This window comes from Falco naumanni, chromosome 3, assembly GCF_017639655.2.
Source record: "Falco naumanni isolate bFalNau1 chromosome 3, bFalNau1.pat, whole genome shotgun sequence".
NCBI lineage: Eukaryota > Metazoa > Chordata > Aves > Falconiformes > Falconidae > Falco > Falco naumanni.
In genome coordinates, this window is record NC_054056.1 from 81,795,834 (window position 1) to 81,810,460 (window position 14,627).

The 14,627-nt window shown below is 37.4% G+C and overlaps 1 protein-coding gene across 1 annotated transcript in view; it reads right to left on the reverse strand.

Moving 5' to 3' along the window:
• Positions 1–8,456: 8,456 nt before the first annotated feature.
• Positions 8,457–14,627, reverse strand: part of JPH1 (junctophilin 1) — an 84,239-nt gene continuing 78,068 nt past the window's right edge. Inside the window, 1 exon segment of the mRNA XM_040587493.1 lies at positions 8,457–11,079. Within this exon segment, the coding sequence (XP_040443427.1) occupies positions 10,999–11,079 (81 nt within the window). The 3' untranslated portion in view covers positions 8,457–10,998.

Genomic DNA, 14,627 nt, shown 5'->3' on the forward strand with positions numbered 1-14,627 from the left:
GAGTCGGGCACGTGCCCAGAGCTGCTGTATGTGCCATTATTCACCACCGCCCCCGCCAGGAATCGGTGCTCCAGACCCAGCCTTGGTGGGGGGAACGGAGGTGTCAGGAGGCCTCTGCCTGCCAGTGACTGAGCCTGGGGCACTGCTTCACCACCTCCTGCTTTCCAGCTGTAGGTCACATCACAAGTCCTTTACCTTATAACTTGTACTTACAGTTGGCTGGCAGCTGTAGCATCATCCGAATAGTGAACTGAAAGAAACCTTGTCACTGCACAGAGGATGTCCTCAGCAGCCTGTCCAGCCAGCCTTCGAGATGCAGGTTTGGCTTCACTGGACATAATACGACTGTATACCAATAGTCCTTGAGGTTCTCTGACTCATAAATATAGCCTAAAACCACTTGTCATTTCCATCCAAAACAAATTCAAATTATGTTTCTTCCTATGACTGAAAATACTTGTTCTTCAGTGTTTTGAATAGCTCTCGTTTTAGTGTAAAGAATGTGAGACAGGTGAATGCAAGGTCTTGAAATGTCAGCCAATTAGCTAGTAGTCATAAGGTGAATGGAAAATGTTCTCCCTTTTTTTTTTTTGTTTGTAAGATAGCATCTTACATATCCGAACACTTAGCAGTCTGTATCTCTGGCAGCTGAAGCCACACTTTGTATTTTTTGTGTCAATCACTACAGACTTCCAAATTAAACAATTACTAAAAAAACCTCTGATGCTTAAAAGAAAAAAAAAAAAAGTTTGTAAAAGTGGCCAGAAGCATTAATAATAAATAGACTTACAGCTAGCTATAAGCTCTATGCATCCAGTATTTTTACATACCTGGCAGCAGTGGACTATGGAAGTGCTCAGTCTCCTGGGTAAAGGATGAAGCTCACATGTCCACACTGAGACTCTGAAATGTCTTTGGTGCCTTCAGGCTGCTTGACTGAGAGAAATGGCCAGTTACGGGCAGGAAACAGTAAAACTGCTGTTTCTTGCTGTCTGAGAAGAAAGGACACTGGATAACATTTTGCATGTGTGTGTGTGTGTGTGTGTGTGTGTGTGTAAAAAAAGCCACCAAACCACACCACCTCCCTTTTCACCTTCCATGAAGAAGTGGGTCTTGGCTGAAGCCCTAAATCCTCAAAGGTGTGTGTGTGCCTACATAGCCTTTTGGGGACCTGGCAGAAACTAATTAGCACTCAGGTAAATCCAGATTGAGTGAAATCTGGAAGGAGTTGCTGGCTAAAAGCTGTCCTCGATCCTGTATTTGTTCACCTTTAGGGAAAAGCTCATCTTTCCTCTCTGCATGGTCAGACAGGAGACAGGTTGAAAGATGCATGGTCAGAGAGGGAGTGCTGATGCTTTGGAGAACTGACATTTGCTTGGAAGGAGGGCTGTATTTATGATCATGCTTTTTACCGATCAGGTTCTGTAGCCATTCACTCTGTTCATGTTAACGTTTGCACTAGTATGTAGTACGGAGTAATAGTCTGGATGTAATTAAACCCCTGTGCAGTAGACAGCTTTGTCAAGGATGAGGGGATGGCAGTACCGGATTACCAGCGCATATGGCCGCTGGTGTCAATGGAGCACTACAGCTTACTCTCTGGTTAAGTCATCTCCCCCTGAGGAAGTTGCATGAAAATAACAGTTAACAAGGGTGATAAAGACTGTGGAGACAAAAGAGAGTGAAGAATCTGCTAGCAATATTTCTGTAGCAAGCAGATGACTGAATGTAATTCCAACTGTTATGTAATTTCTTGCGTGACTCACAACAATACAGTCTATAGAGCATATGCAACATCTGGTACAGCAGCAAATCGGTGTAAATACCAACAGTTTTCGTTGATCTTTAGTCTTAGACAGGTCCCAGTCTTAGAAGATGCTCACAGAGGAGTAAACCTGCAAATTTGCATTAATATTCTTTCAAATAAGGAGCTTGTATGATTATACAGTGGTTCAATTTTTTTCTTGTTTTATCACATCTTTATTACTAGCAGGAAAATCCTATCATATAAAGTATTTTTCTTAGAGCAATTTTACACAGTCAATAAAATGTACTTCTACCATGTCTGCATTATTGACTTCTTTCAGTGGAATTCAGGCCAGCCTGCTGCAACAGCAAGCTGTTGTTTTCTGCAGGTTTTGGACACAGATGTTTTCCTGAACATTTAATAAAAGGATGCCTCCTGATAGCTTCAATTATTGCCACAATATAAACATCGTGTGAAAGTCCATTGAGTATCTTCAGCTGAAGGAGATGGGACACCTGTGCTGCTGTTGAAGACCTGTTGCTGCCTTGTTGTTGCTTCTTGGGTCTTCTTTGGGCTCCTAAGCTATCTTTGCTGCGCTTCAGCGCGGTGTTCCTGCAGGACTGCCTGAGGCTTCCCAGCCCACTTCTTGCTTGTACTCCCTCCTGCACTTACACATCTTCCTCAGTTTAGCATTTGTGGGTTTTGGCCAATTATCCCTTCCACTCATGTGTGCCTTCTGCTAAAATCCTCACATTTTTCTTGACTCCCTGCTGCTCACGTTTTCTTCTTCCTACCATCTGTCTTCTCCTAACATCCTCCTACCTTAATTCTGCAGTACACTCTCCTTTAACTTTCTATTCCCCATGCAATATATGTGTTCCTGTAAAGAAGGGCTCATTCCCAGTCCCCCAGCTCCTTCCCATCACACCTCTGTCTAATGCCCAGGTTCCTTTATGGAATCAATTAGCATAGAATCACAGAAAATACGCACTAAGGAACACCCAGCAATCTTTCCATCTGTAATACTGTCCAGAGTAAAAATATGAAATCCTACCATTTCTGTAGTAATCTAATCCAAAGATATTATTCTTACAATTAAATAATTTTCTTTATGCCTATGGATCTCAATTTTCATGCAATTTAAGTCCATCTGTTTTTGTCTTAATCCCCGTGGGCCCGGAAAGCCGCTTTCTAGAGTAGCTGTTGGTGTACTTAGGATGGCTACTTCTCAGTCTTCTACCTTCTTCATATTCCTGTCCAACAAACTTAGGATGGTTACTTCTCAGTCTTCTACCTTCTTCATATTCCTGTCTAACAAATTTCACTTTCTTCTGTGTCTGATATCATCCATTTTCTTCATAATTTTCCTCTCCATAAACAGCCCTTTTCTCTCTAACATATATAGGTCCCCCATGGTTTCTCCTTTCCACTCACTTTCTTACCTTTCCACATACTTTCTACTCTCTTCTGTTTTCGATTTCAACATGTCTATCCCGCCCTGTTCCTAAATACCTGTTTCCAATCCTTCTGACAATGTGTGTTCTGCTGTATGTATCATGGGTGCCTGTGGAGGCTTGTTGCAATCTATGCCAGGAATGTGTTGCCTTGGTATGGCAGGAATGCATGGAAGCCATCCGCTGTGATGTAAATGTCTTTCAATTACCTCCTCTTTGCAAAATGTCTTTTTTAGTCCCAGCCCCTGTGAAATGCTGCTGGTGCTCTTCTGCCTTCATCGTTTCCATGGTAGCCGATCCCATCCTTTCATGACTTTCTCATCAGTGGCCTAAACAAAATCTAGCACTGTTATAATTAAAATGGAAGATGGTTTTACAATATTTTTGAAAACTGGGTGGTAATACATGATAAAAGTACTTTGCAGCTAAAAATGGGTAAGTAATTAAGCACTATTATCTTAAATTATGATACATTCAGAGGTATTCTGTGGAACATGTCCTGAATATAGTAAAATTGCAATGTTAAATACAGTTAATGACACTGTTCCAGACGTACAGAACGTAATGGTTTAATTAAGCCAGAGTTACTGCAGCCTGATTTTAACTAACTTCCCCCCTGCCCCTTCCTTGAAAGCACTCCCAGTCCAAGCATTCCAGTTGTGTGCCTTTGGAATCAGACCCAGATTTGGATTCTGACTGAAATCCCCAAATTAAAGCCTGTAGCTCCTATGGCTGATCTGAAATCCAGATCCAAATGCTGTCAACCTTTTGCATATTTGTAGGCCAGATTCAACATTTTCATAGCCTGCAGTTTTCAGCTTAGTATCTGATTTCCTCCTGCTTCTCCCCCTCCCCTCCCGCAAATGTCTTTGAATAGTAACTGTGAGGTGTTCAGGAGCTGGAAAATTTTTAAACTTAGCTCATTAAGTATAGCTTAAGAACTTTAAATATAGGCAGTCATTCTCAAACCTGTTGGTCAAGATCTGTCTTTTGTGGTCTCATAAAGTGTCTCTGCCAAGCTGCTATTCAGTGAACAACAATTTGGAAACTTGAGAAAGAGCCATCTCCTTTCTCACATTCATGTATTGATCCCAAAGGAATTCAGGCACTGTCATAGAACATACGACATACACATTATTACAATGAATGATAGCTGGAATTCTACTCTTTGACTATACTCTGTTTTCTTCCAATTTGGATAAATCAGCATAAAACCCCCCAGAGCTCAAAACCTACGGCTTAAAGCCTATACTTCACCTCTCTGTCATTTATTGCTCTTTAGTTAATTAACACTGAAAGCAGTTGTGAAATTAAAACGTAGTCCTTGTCTAAATGTATGTGCCCCAATTTCCACAGAGCCATCTGATTAATCACTGTAAGACATGGAGGAAGACATGAAAGCTCAGGCAAGTGAGCAAAACGACATCTTCAACAGCCAATATATTTTATTCTGTCTAACAATCCACATGTTTGTATATCAAGTCCAGAAATCATCATACCACACTGTCCCAGTAAATCACAACCCTCAGTAGGACTCCTTGGTCTTCTGAGTTGAGAATTAGTTTCACGTGTATGGCCAGTCTTTTTCACAGTCTTACTGGGGATATCTGTAGTGGAGTTCATAACCCAGTTGATACCATATTTTTTTCTCAATGGTGACAGCATTACATTGGTTTCTATGAATTACTAAGAGCCATTAGAAATCTCTGTGTATAGTGTTTTCAGTAATTTTCTTCTCTTCACATACTGTGTTTAAATCACTGTCCTTACAGTGAAGACGGTGAGTATAGATTTGATACTAGAATACAGTTGCATAAACCAGCATCAATAGTATGCAAAAAAATGGACAAAATGAAAATTGTGATGAGTCATGCAATTCAGTGTAGGACAAACTGCAAGAGAGATGAGTTCCATAGCTATAGAGAGCTAAAGTAGCTGCTGCTTAAACAAGCGTGCCCAATTGATAAAGTGTGAGTTACTGGAGTAAGTAGCTGAAGTGTGGGGGCAAATGGCTATGTGTGGGGAAAAGGAGAGCAAGTTGAATTTGCTTAGAAGAGTTGGGTGTGTGTGTGTGGTGGGATGGGCAGTTGTGGATAACTGGCTAGCTGAAAAGGGTCACATAGACATAGTCCAGCTGGCTGGACAAAAATGCACATCACTCTCAGCTTATCTGAAGTAAAGCAAAATACACTGTCTTTGGCTGTTTTTGTTACACAATAACAGGAAGATTTTGGTGGGAAAAGAATGTTGCAGGTGGGAACAGAAAACTACAGAAGAGAAACTACGGGCGGGCTTGGTATTTAGGCAACTAACCAATAATGAGCTTAACTTTTGTAATATGTATGAGCTAATTATAACAAGGCATAAAAGGTGACTGTAAGGGACAATAAACAAAGTCTGCTGATCACTCATATTGAGTGACTGTGTCTTCCCTCCGTCGCGACAGGCAGTGAAGGATAAAAGATAATCTATAAAATTGTGGAAGCACTGAAAAAATAAAACCAAAACCTTTTCAAGGGTGATGATAAGGAAAATCCTGTTCTTTTCCATCATTGAAAAAAATAAAAACCTTCCTTCTTGGAGAAATGGCACTCAATATTCCCCCAGTATGCACCTAAACTCTCCTAGGTAAGCAGTCCAAAGTGATTGTGAAAAATTTTAGCTGAAACAAACACATATCTACATGATGAAATGTAGATTATCAGGTTAAGAAAAGCTGTCAGTTCCCTGCCTTTTTTTTTTTTTTTAGTGTCTAACAAACAAAAGGAAGAAACGTGAGAGATTCACAAATTCTGTTACCAGCTTCATTTTTGCTGTTGGTTTTATGGGGGTGAGGGATTTGTTCAGCTGTTACAGTGATGGTCACAACATAAACTTCAGATAGATGTAGTTTTAATTTTTTCCACCTAGTCTAAATACCAGTAATGTTATAGACATTTTTTCTTAAAGATGTTATGTATAGAAATTATATTTACCTCCTACATTGGTAGGAGGTGTAATGTCTCTTATTTTGCAGTTTCTGCATCCAGTAGGGAAAAAAAAAAAAAAAAAAAAAAAAGAGATGGATACTGTAGATGCCTCAGCTACAGCATGTTGGTATACACAGCTTCTTGCTCAGACTTAACATAATTTCTATTTTTTCCTGTTGCTGTGAATATTAAACGCGAGAATGAGAGGACTACTTCATTTGAAAGGCTTATTTAATTTCCCTTCTCTTCATTTGCTTTGTTTACTGAATCACATTTCCATAGGAGAATGGTATGTAGAACTGTCTGCCCTGACTAACTGGTTCAAACGAACTATGAGTAAAACCATTTAGATATAACTCACAACCATGTTTCATTAATAACAACTAACTAGGAATGTTACTGTAGCTCAATATGTAGTGAATTTCTGCAGACTTTTATCATTGCATCCCCATTATTGTCAGAATCTTTTAATATTGTACCTGAACAGAGCTTTTAATAGATATGTAATGACATCATTAAAAGTTATGTAAATAACTACTTCACAACTTTTAATCACTCATAAAGAGGCAATTACTCCTTCTAAAGTCAGCAGTTGTATTAATGATTTTTTTAACATCTGTATTTGAAAGGCAAGTTGTAGTCATATGTGACAAAATTTCTGCTTTGAAAGCGAATCCCTCCTTTCAGAAAGTAAATAAAAACTCTGCATTCCTTATTGCTTTTCTGATGGAAGGAAACGTAAGGACTATACATACTAAGTGAAGAAAGGACTGGTTATGCTAAAAAGCAATGATGAAAGATGATTTGTTTTCATCAGCCTTTGGCACTGCAACATTACTCGCTGTTCTTCTGCGTCTACTATATATATTGTTTAATCAGGTAAATGGAGTTGCCCAAGAAACCAGATCTCAAATTCAAAGATGAGAGCTCACAGCTTCTGTGGGAAATCACACAACTGTGCCAGGAGAAGCTACTTTGCCTGGGAAAAATTTCCTTGCATTGAAGTGGGGTAAAGTTTTCCATGCTACAGTAGAGCAAATCTTGGAGCACTAAGTTGCACTGTCTGTCTATAGTTTTTTTCTTCCCCTTAGGCATAGCAGATGCATTCCCATGTAACCCCATTAGCAAGTTTACAACAGATATAAACCACCGGTAAAAACATCTCAGAGGAAGAATGTCCCTCTGCTTTCAGACACCATAGAAAAATTGTTGTATTTCTATGCACACGTTGATTTTTTTAAGATTACAAACCCTCATGGGCAGGGAAAGCTGTCATATTTCTCAGCTGATTAAGAACATTTTCCCTTCCATTTCTGGGCAGATCCTTTGCTTGTTGCTGTTACGATTTATATATGCCTGAGACTATTATCACATTCATCGGACTTAAAAAATATTTAATGTCAACTTTACTTTTATTATTGAACATGTTATACAATGTTGATCACAAAATGACAGAGAAGAGCTGTCTCAGTGAAACTGACTTTAAAATTTTCTTGCATTACAGCTATTTATTTTTCTTGAGAATGTATTTTTCTCTACTCAAAGAGCCAAAATTTTTCTTTAGGGAGTGGGTTATTGCACAGAAAATAGGAATTCTTAAAGTTAAGCTTCATGTTGGTAGAATTATTTTAAAGAATAAGACAGTAACAATTACTTCCTAAAGATATATTTCCATTAAAAAGGAACTACTAAGAAAATTTGCTCTCCTTTTCAACTAAACATTAGGATTTCGGTACAGTTGGCTAATAAGCCAAACTGGAATCACAGAAAATAAAATTCTTAGCTGATTTATTAGTTCAGCAAATGAGGTGGCTTTAACACAGTTGTAATGCTGAATTTTCTCTGCGTAGAATATTGGCTCACAAACTTCATGTTAATTTTGAACCTATGAAGTCCTTGAGAAGGAGGGGAGTCTAAAAAAGTTGTTGATTCACTTACAAGAACAGCTGTTGATGGACCAGTCATTCACTGATTAAAACAAGAGTGATTGAACTATCCCTGTACTGCAAATATAATTTAAGACACTAAATTTATAAAGATACAAACATTCTGTATCAGAAGATAAAAGAAGGCATGTAAGGAAACTTGACTTTTTTTTTTTTTTTTTTTTTTTAACTTGTTTCCCAGAATTATTTTGTTGAAAACAGTAACTTCCAATGGTTTCAAAGGGGCAGGACTTCACCCATTTTCCTGCTTCACTTCTCGTTTATTGAATTTCTTAGAAAAATTGTTTCCAGAGAGTGAACAAAGTAATTCATAAACAGAAAAAACTAGCCTGAAACTCCATTAATAACCAACTTATTTTTATTAGAGCAAATACAGTTGTGAAAACTGTACATTGTACATTTTGGGTCAAGAATTATAAATAGAGAAACTCATAGATAAAGAGTTCATTCTTTGACAGCAAGAAACTTCAAATAGACAAAATGACATTATTAAGTACATTGGCAGGCTTCATTGTGCTGTCCAAAATGTAGTGTACAGTATAACAACCAATTATAAATAGCTTTTCATGTAAAATACAGCTGTGCACATTTTAGAAAAATACCAACAATTTGTCTGAGCTTTGTTTTAAAAAAGCTTATAAATTGTACATATTTATAAATGGCACTAACATGCTTACTTAAATTTATAAACATTTTCATAAGCTTTGTTACCCATTATTTCCAGAGCATAAAGTATTTTAAATAAACATTTAAGAGGAATTAAATACGTCAGTTACAAAATTGCCTCTCCACGTAAGGAGACAGGGGGTGATTTCACTGTTGGATGGAACATTTTGTCCATTATGTCAAGGCTTACACAATAACTTTTAGAATTTTGTTCTTATTTAGAAATTACTTTCCTAAATTTAAAACACAATTTTAACTTTTTTTAAAAAATAAATATACATTTTTATTTTCATTTGCTCTCTTTCTGCTTTCTTCTTTATCCACACTGGTCAAAACACAGGATTCTCAACATACTTCTGTAAAAAACACCATGGTGTTACTGCCCTGCTCGGAGTTACTTCGCTGCACAATATTCAGTCCATACTTACGTTACTTTAATATGCTGCATCAAAAAATAGCTAATGTACTTTGTAAGAATGTTGCCCATTAAACCATGCAAACACTTAGAAAGTTTACAAACAGGTTCAAAAACTATATTGTATGAAAGATTTTCTAATAAAGATAAAATAAACCATAATACAAGCCCTTTGCTTTTTGTAGCTTTAAATTAAAATATTTACTTGCCAAATGACCACACCACATATTTTCAGTAAACAAGCATGCTTTTGATTAATATAGGGTACAGTAATTCCAGTATAATGGCACATAAAAAGAAACATGATCACATCATTTGAACAAAGGGCTGTGGAACTACTTAAGACAAACTTTCCAAATGAAAAATGTTGAGGCTTTTTTAATGCTGAGGTAAAATTATAAATGGACTTTAAAGACACTGAAGGCATCAAATTGATAAACAATCACTTAACATTTCTAAACGCTTTACCTGAATGTATTCAACACAAAGCTAGTATTTTAAAATTACAATAATTTATTATGAGCATTAGCTAGCTTAACTGTCGTTGGCATCAATGTGCACTCAGACAAAACTTTAACTGCTGGCAAAATACCTCAGTGTTGAAACATAATAATTCAAATCACCAATTACCACAGCACCAAATTAAAAAAAAAAAAAAAGTCAACATGCAAAACCTGTATCTTGCCTTTCTTGGCTTATTCTGATATTTCAGATCCTGCTTAGAATACGTTCATATCAACTTAAGATTCTTATTCTTTTATTATGAAAAATTTTGCTTGCTATTGGCGTAAGCATTTGAACACTTTTAGGAAGATACTAACATCTTTAAATTTTGCAGTCATGGTATATTTCTTACTAAACCTTAGAGCAAAAGGGCTCTTCAGGTTTAGGAAAAATGATTTAAGATTTTTATCTCTGGATTAGAAAAAGAGATTTCATTTTTTGCTTCTGCTGCTTGGCAGAACTGGTAGCTTTCTCCAGGTTGGACTAGATACTATGTTATGGCTATACATCAAATTTCATAAACAACGAATGAACAGAATCATGCACAGGCAAATGAAATTCAATCTCCCAGAGCACTGCAGGAGATGTTAAAAGCAGCAGGTAATGGAATAAGACTGGTGACTGATGCTGCTAACTATTTCTTCTAACGAGATAGGAGTGAACGCTGGAATCACTTCCACAGCAACAGAATCCTCTGACCACATTCCTCTGGCAGTCGTTTTCCCATCTCCCCACTAAAAACATCAGACGGTAAAATAGTAAGGCAGCTGTTAGCTTCCATCAACAAAAAGTGCAGCTCCGTACATTTCCAGTTTAGTCACACTCTGCTGGAACAGATGGAGAAGCCAACTCACTTCACTGGCAGGGCTGCTTCAGCAGATTATTTTGTTTGTTTTCCAACATGGCTGCTTGCTTCAGCTTTCAGAGGACCCCAAAGCCACGAGCCATCAGCAGAGAAACTGATCTGGGGCCCTGGCTGAATTTTCCAAGTTTCATCTCTCTTGCGTCCCATCCTAATTCCAAGCCTCCTTCCCTGTGTCTGACAGGTGCCATTTAAAAGGCTGATGACACAACTGCAGAGAACTGTGGGCTAACACCACTAGTTGTCATGACTTCACTGAAGGGTCAAAACAGTTACATTATTAAATAACTATGTTGAATCACATTCAGGCATAGCTAAAATTGAAGTAGGGAACATTAAAAGTATGCAAAGAAATTAAATCTTTATCATTTGAGGTGGGGTGGATATGGTGATTTTATATGAAAAGAAGACCTTTCTTACCTTTCCTAATTCCAATCAAGTTAGAAAATGGACAAAAAGAATGGCTAAACCAATATTCAACAGCATTACGAGGGCGATCATGACTGAGTTAGGGCCCTGAAAATAAAATGAAGATATCAGAATTAATGCAAACTTCCACAGTGTACAGCAATGAACATGTCCTGAGTCTGGAATTTTTACCGGTTTTGACTTTGCTCTGAAGGATTACCTAAATATTAAACATACAGACTCTGCTCCTGAAACATCGCCATTACCCTTGGTATTCAGGGGAACTAAATATTATCTGTGTGAAAATAAGCTAGATAAATACAGGTGAGTGTATATTATTACACTGTTCTTAATTACACTGAGATTAAACCATCTCACAAATATGACTGCATAAACAAATGAAAACAAACCCATCAACACAAAAACAATATCACCTTAAGATAAAGCAAAACAAAGAACTTGACCTACTTCAGGAAAGCTGGACCACTGCTCTTCATCCTTACAGCAGATTCCTTCCCTAATTCCAACCCACTTCAAAACAGACATGACAAAGTGTTTTACGAAAAAATACCCTTTTTCTGATAATCAAAGGAAATAAAAAGTTACTTACTGTTGCACTAACATACCTATAAATGCTTCTATTACAGATTTAAAAATAATTTTACTTGCAAAATTAAACTTTTTTTTTTATTTATTCTGACCCTTTATCTTACAGACCTATATACTGAAGAAATGAAAAGTCTAAATACTTTTTACTTTCTTAGCTAGACCTAAACTTGGTTAGGAAACTTAATCATTACACAATTTTAGTGTATTCTGTGAAGCCAGAGAACAAACTTTTTAATTATTTTCAGGAATTTTGGATAGTTCTTTAAACACGGATGCTTTCTAAAAAGCAACTTGAAATAACGTCCTGAACAGCTCAGTTCTTCTGTTCTCTAAATGTATTTGGTTTACTACAACATAATTTCACAGAGATTTGTATACACCTAGATTTTAAGACTGCACATTTACTGTAAGTAGAAACAGAAAAACTCTTCACTCAGACAATACTTCTGTAAGTCACAAAAAAGCCCACCAAAAAGTCTTTGCAGAAAACTGTCCTCTGGGCTACATAAGGATCACTGGCTTGCATAAGAACTTACATATTTCATTATAAATGACATATAAAGTTTTTCACTTTCCACATGAGGCATGCCTTACAGAAGTTCATTATGCTTAATGAAAATGCTAACATTAGCTATGTAATTTCTGGAATGGTAAGGTGTAAGAACTTACTATTATTAATTTGCTGCAGCAGTGTCACTGGGAAGATATTCAATAGTACCTGTGTGATTATTATATCACATGCTCTCATCCTGAAACAGTCTCATTAAACACTTTCTGCCACAACACATCTTTACATAGTAGTTAAGATGGCAGGTGAGATGTGAAATGCCAAGTTCTTAAATAAGTCACAAAATATGTTATGTCAAGTACTCCTTAAATCTCTGGGGAGTCTAAACGCAATCGGCACCTCTATCCATAAAGGCCACAAAGTTCCCTTTGCACCTCTTCAGAGGTATCTGTTCACATGCTGAGGAACTAGATGTTCAAGTTCAAACTATGATTGAAACTATTAGGAGGCTAGTTAAAGGTTGCCATGGGGTAATGATATTGTCAGCAACACTCACATTTTGCTTCATGGCAGAATGTCTAAAATATTTTTTAGAAAATTGAAGACTAGGTTTAATGTCACCTTAGTAAAAAAGATTTTGAACATCAAGTTCCCACTCACCAGTGGTATGTTTTAACCATTGGATCACAGAAGTGGAACCCTGCTCCTTCCTTCTTACTGAAATGACTCACAATGCGCCAAAGAATACGAGACACTTGGTGACAGACAAGAGGCATAAAAGGAAAGCATGGCTCCAGATATGGTGACATTTCTGATCACAGCACTGTAAGCAGCATCGCTGTAGTAGTGCATAACTCAAGGTTGATTTCTTCTTCCTCTTTCTGGCACAGTCACAATTGTGCTAGCTTGGGTACTTCTACACTATTCTACTGTGAGGGAAATCAAAGTTTCCATCAGGATTCCCACCAAATGCATTTGGCAGTTGTGAGATTTATGCATGAAAGCTATACTGGAAGACTTTGAACTATACAACATGTTTTACGTGACATGACACAACAGCTACTTTGAGAATCTCTCAGTTTTGCCGTCTTGGAATGTCAGTGTCAACACCCTTAGAATGAACCTTCCATTTAATGAATCTCATGACAGACAAGAATAGTACATACATGATTATGTTACATTATCTCTCTACAGGAACTGTGATTACACTAAGATTTGGATTCAGCATCTTTCTCTTCGGTGCTGAGACACTGAAACAGGTTTCCCAGAGAAGTTGTGGATGTCCCATCGTTGGAAATGTTCAAAGTCAGGTTGGACGGGGCTTTGAGCAACCTGATCTAGTGAAAGATGTCCCTGCCCATGGCAGGGGGGTGGACTAGATGATCTTTAAATATCCCTTCAAACCCATTCTATGATTCTATAATTCTAACAGGGACTCCCTGTATTATCAAAATCAGATCAATAGTTCCCTTATAGTTTGGGATGCCACCCAGAGATTTTACAGTTATAGTGCACCAGGAGCTGCAAGGAACTGTGAAGGAGATCATTGCCTAACACCATTAAAACTCACTGGGATTTGGCCATCTAATGCTTTGTGTATTTGTAAATAAAATCCATGGAAATCAAGTTGATTTACTACTATTGAGGAAAAATTTGGACCTATGGGGACCTCACAGGAGCCAGGAACTATTCATTACCTGAAATATATCCTGAAACAGCATCCTGATAGCTGCAAGAGAGCTTTTGGCTGAATGGCAAGTTGAGACTGCAGTTCAAACAGCAACTCGGTATCATTAGCGCATGGTTTTACGGAATTAAGCTTCATGGAGGGGGAAGGGACTGCTCTATTCACGCAGTCAGGTTAGGTACAACAATGTCACCACAGTAACATGATTAGGCTAAAAAAACTAGGGGCTATGGTGTGCATCAAGAAATCTCATCTACAAAGACAGAAGAAAGTGACGTCTTAAGAACTGGGTTGTTGGTTTTATATGAAGATCAAATTAAAATGTGTTATCTGTTTATGATAATGAGTCTATGCCTTATACAAAGAAGTAAATCTCATCTCCTTTGGCCTGCTATGTGCATTTTGTTTTCTCTTCTGGTAATTACAACTTTCAGCTCAAAGAAGAATTTCCTAATATACTAAAAATGATCCAACAATATTTGTGGAGCATATGGTTACTATGAATAAACTACTACCTGTATTTGTAGACACCTATGAAATGAGCATTTAATGCTTTAAGACAAATACCATAATTAAGACTTTAGTGTCCTGCAAGGGCTTAAAATAGCAAAAGACAAAATTAGTCTGAACAGTCCAAGAGTGACTAGAACAGGTGCACTAAAGAAGCTGTGGTAGAAAAACTCCAGTCCTGCTTAAAAACTGCCCTTTCAGCTTCTAGTAAGTCAGACACTTACACAGTTAAAAATATAACCGTATGATTATTTTTCATCTGGTAAGGAAGAAGGCTATTTTCCTAAAATGTAGTGCCAGGAAATACTAAGACTAGTCTTGTAATCCCACTGCATTAGGAAT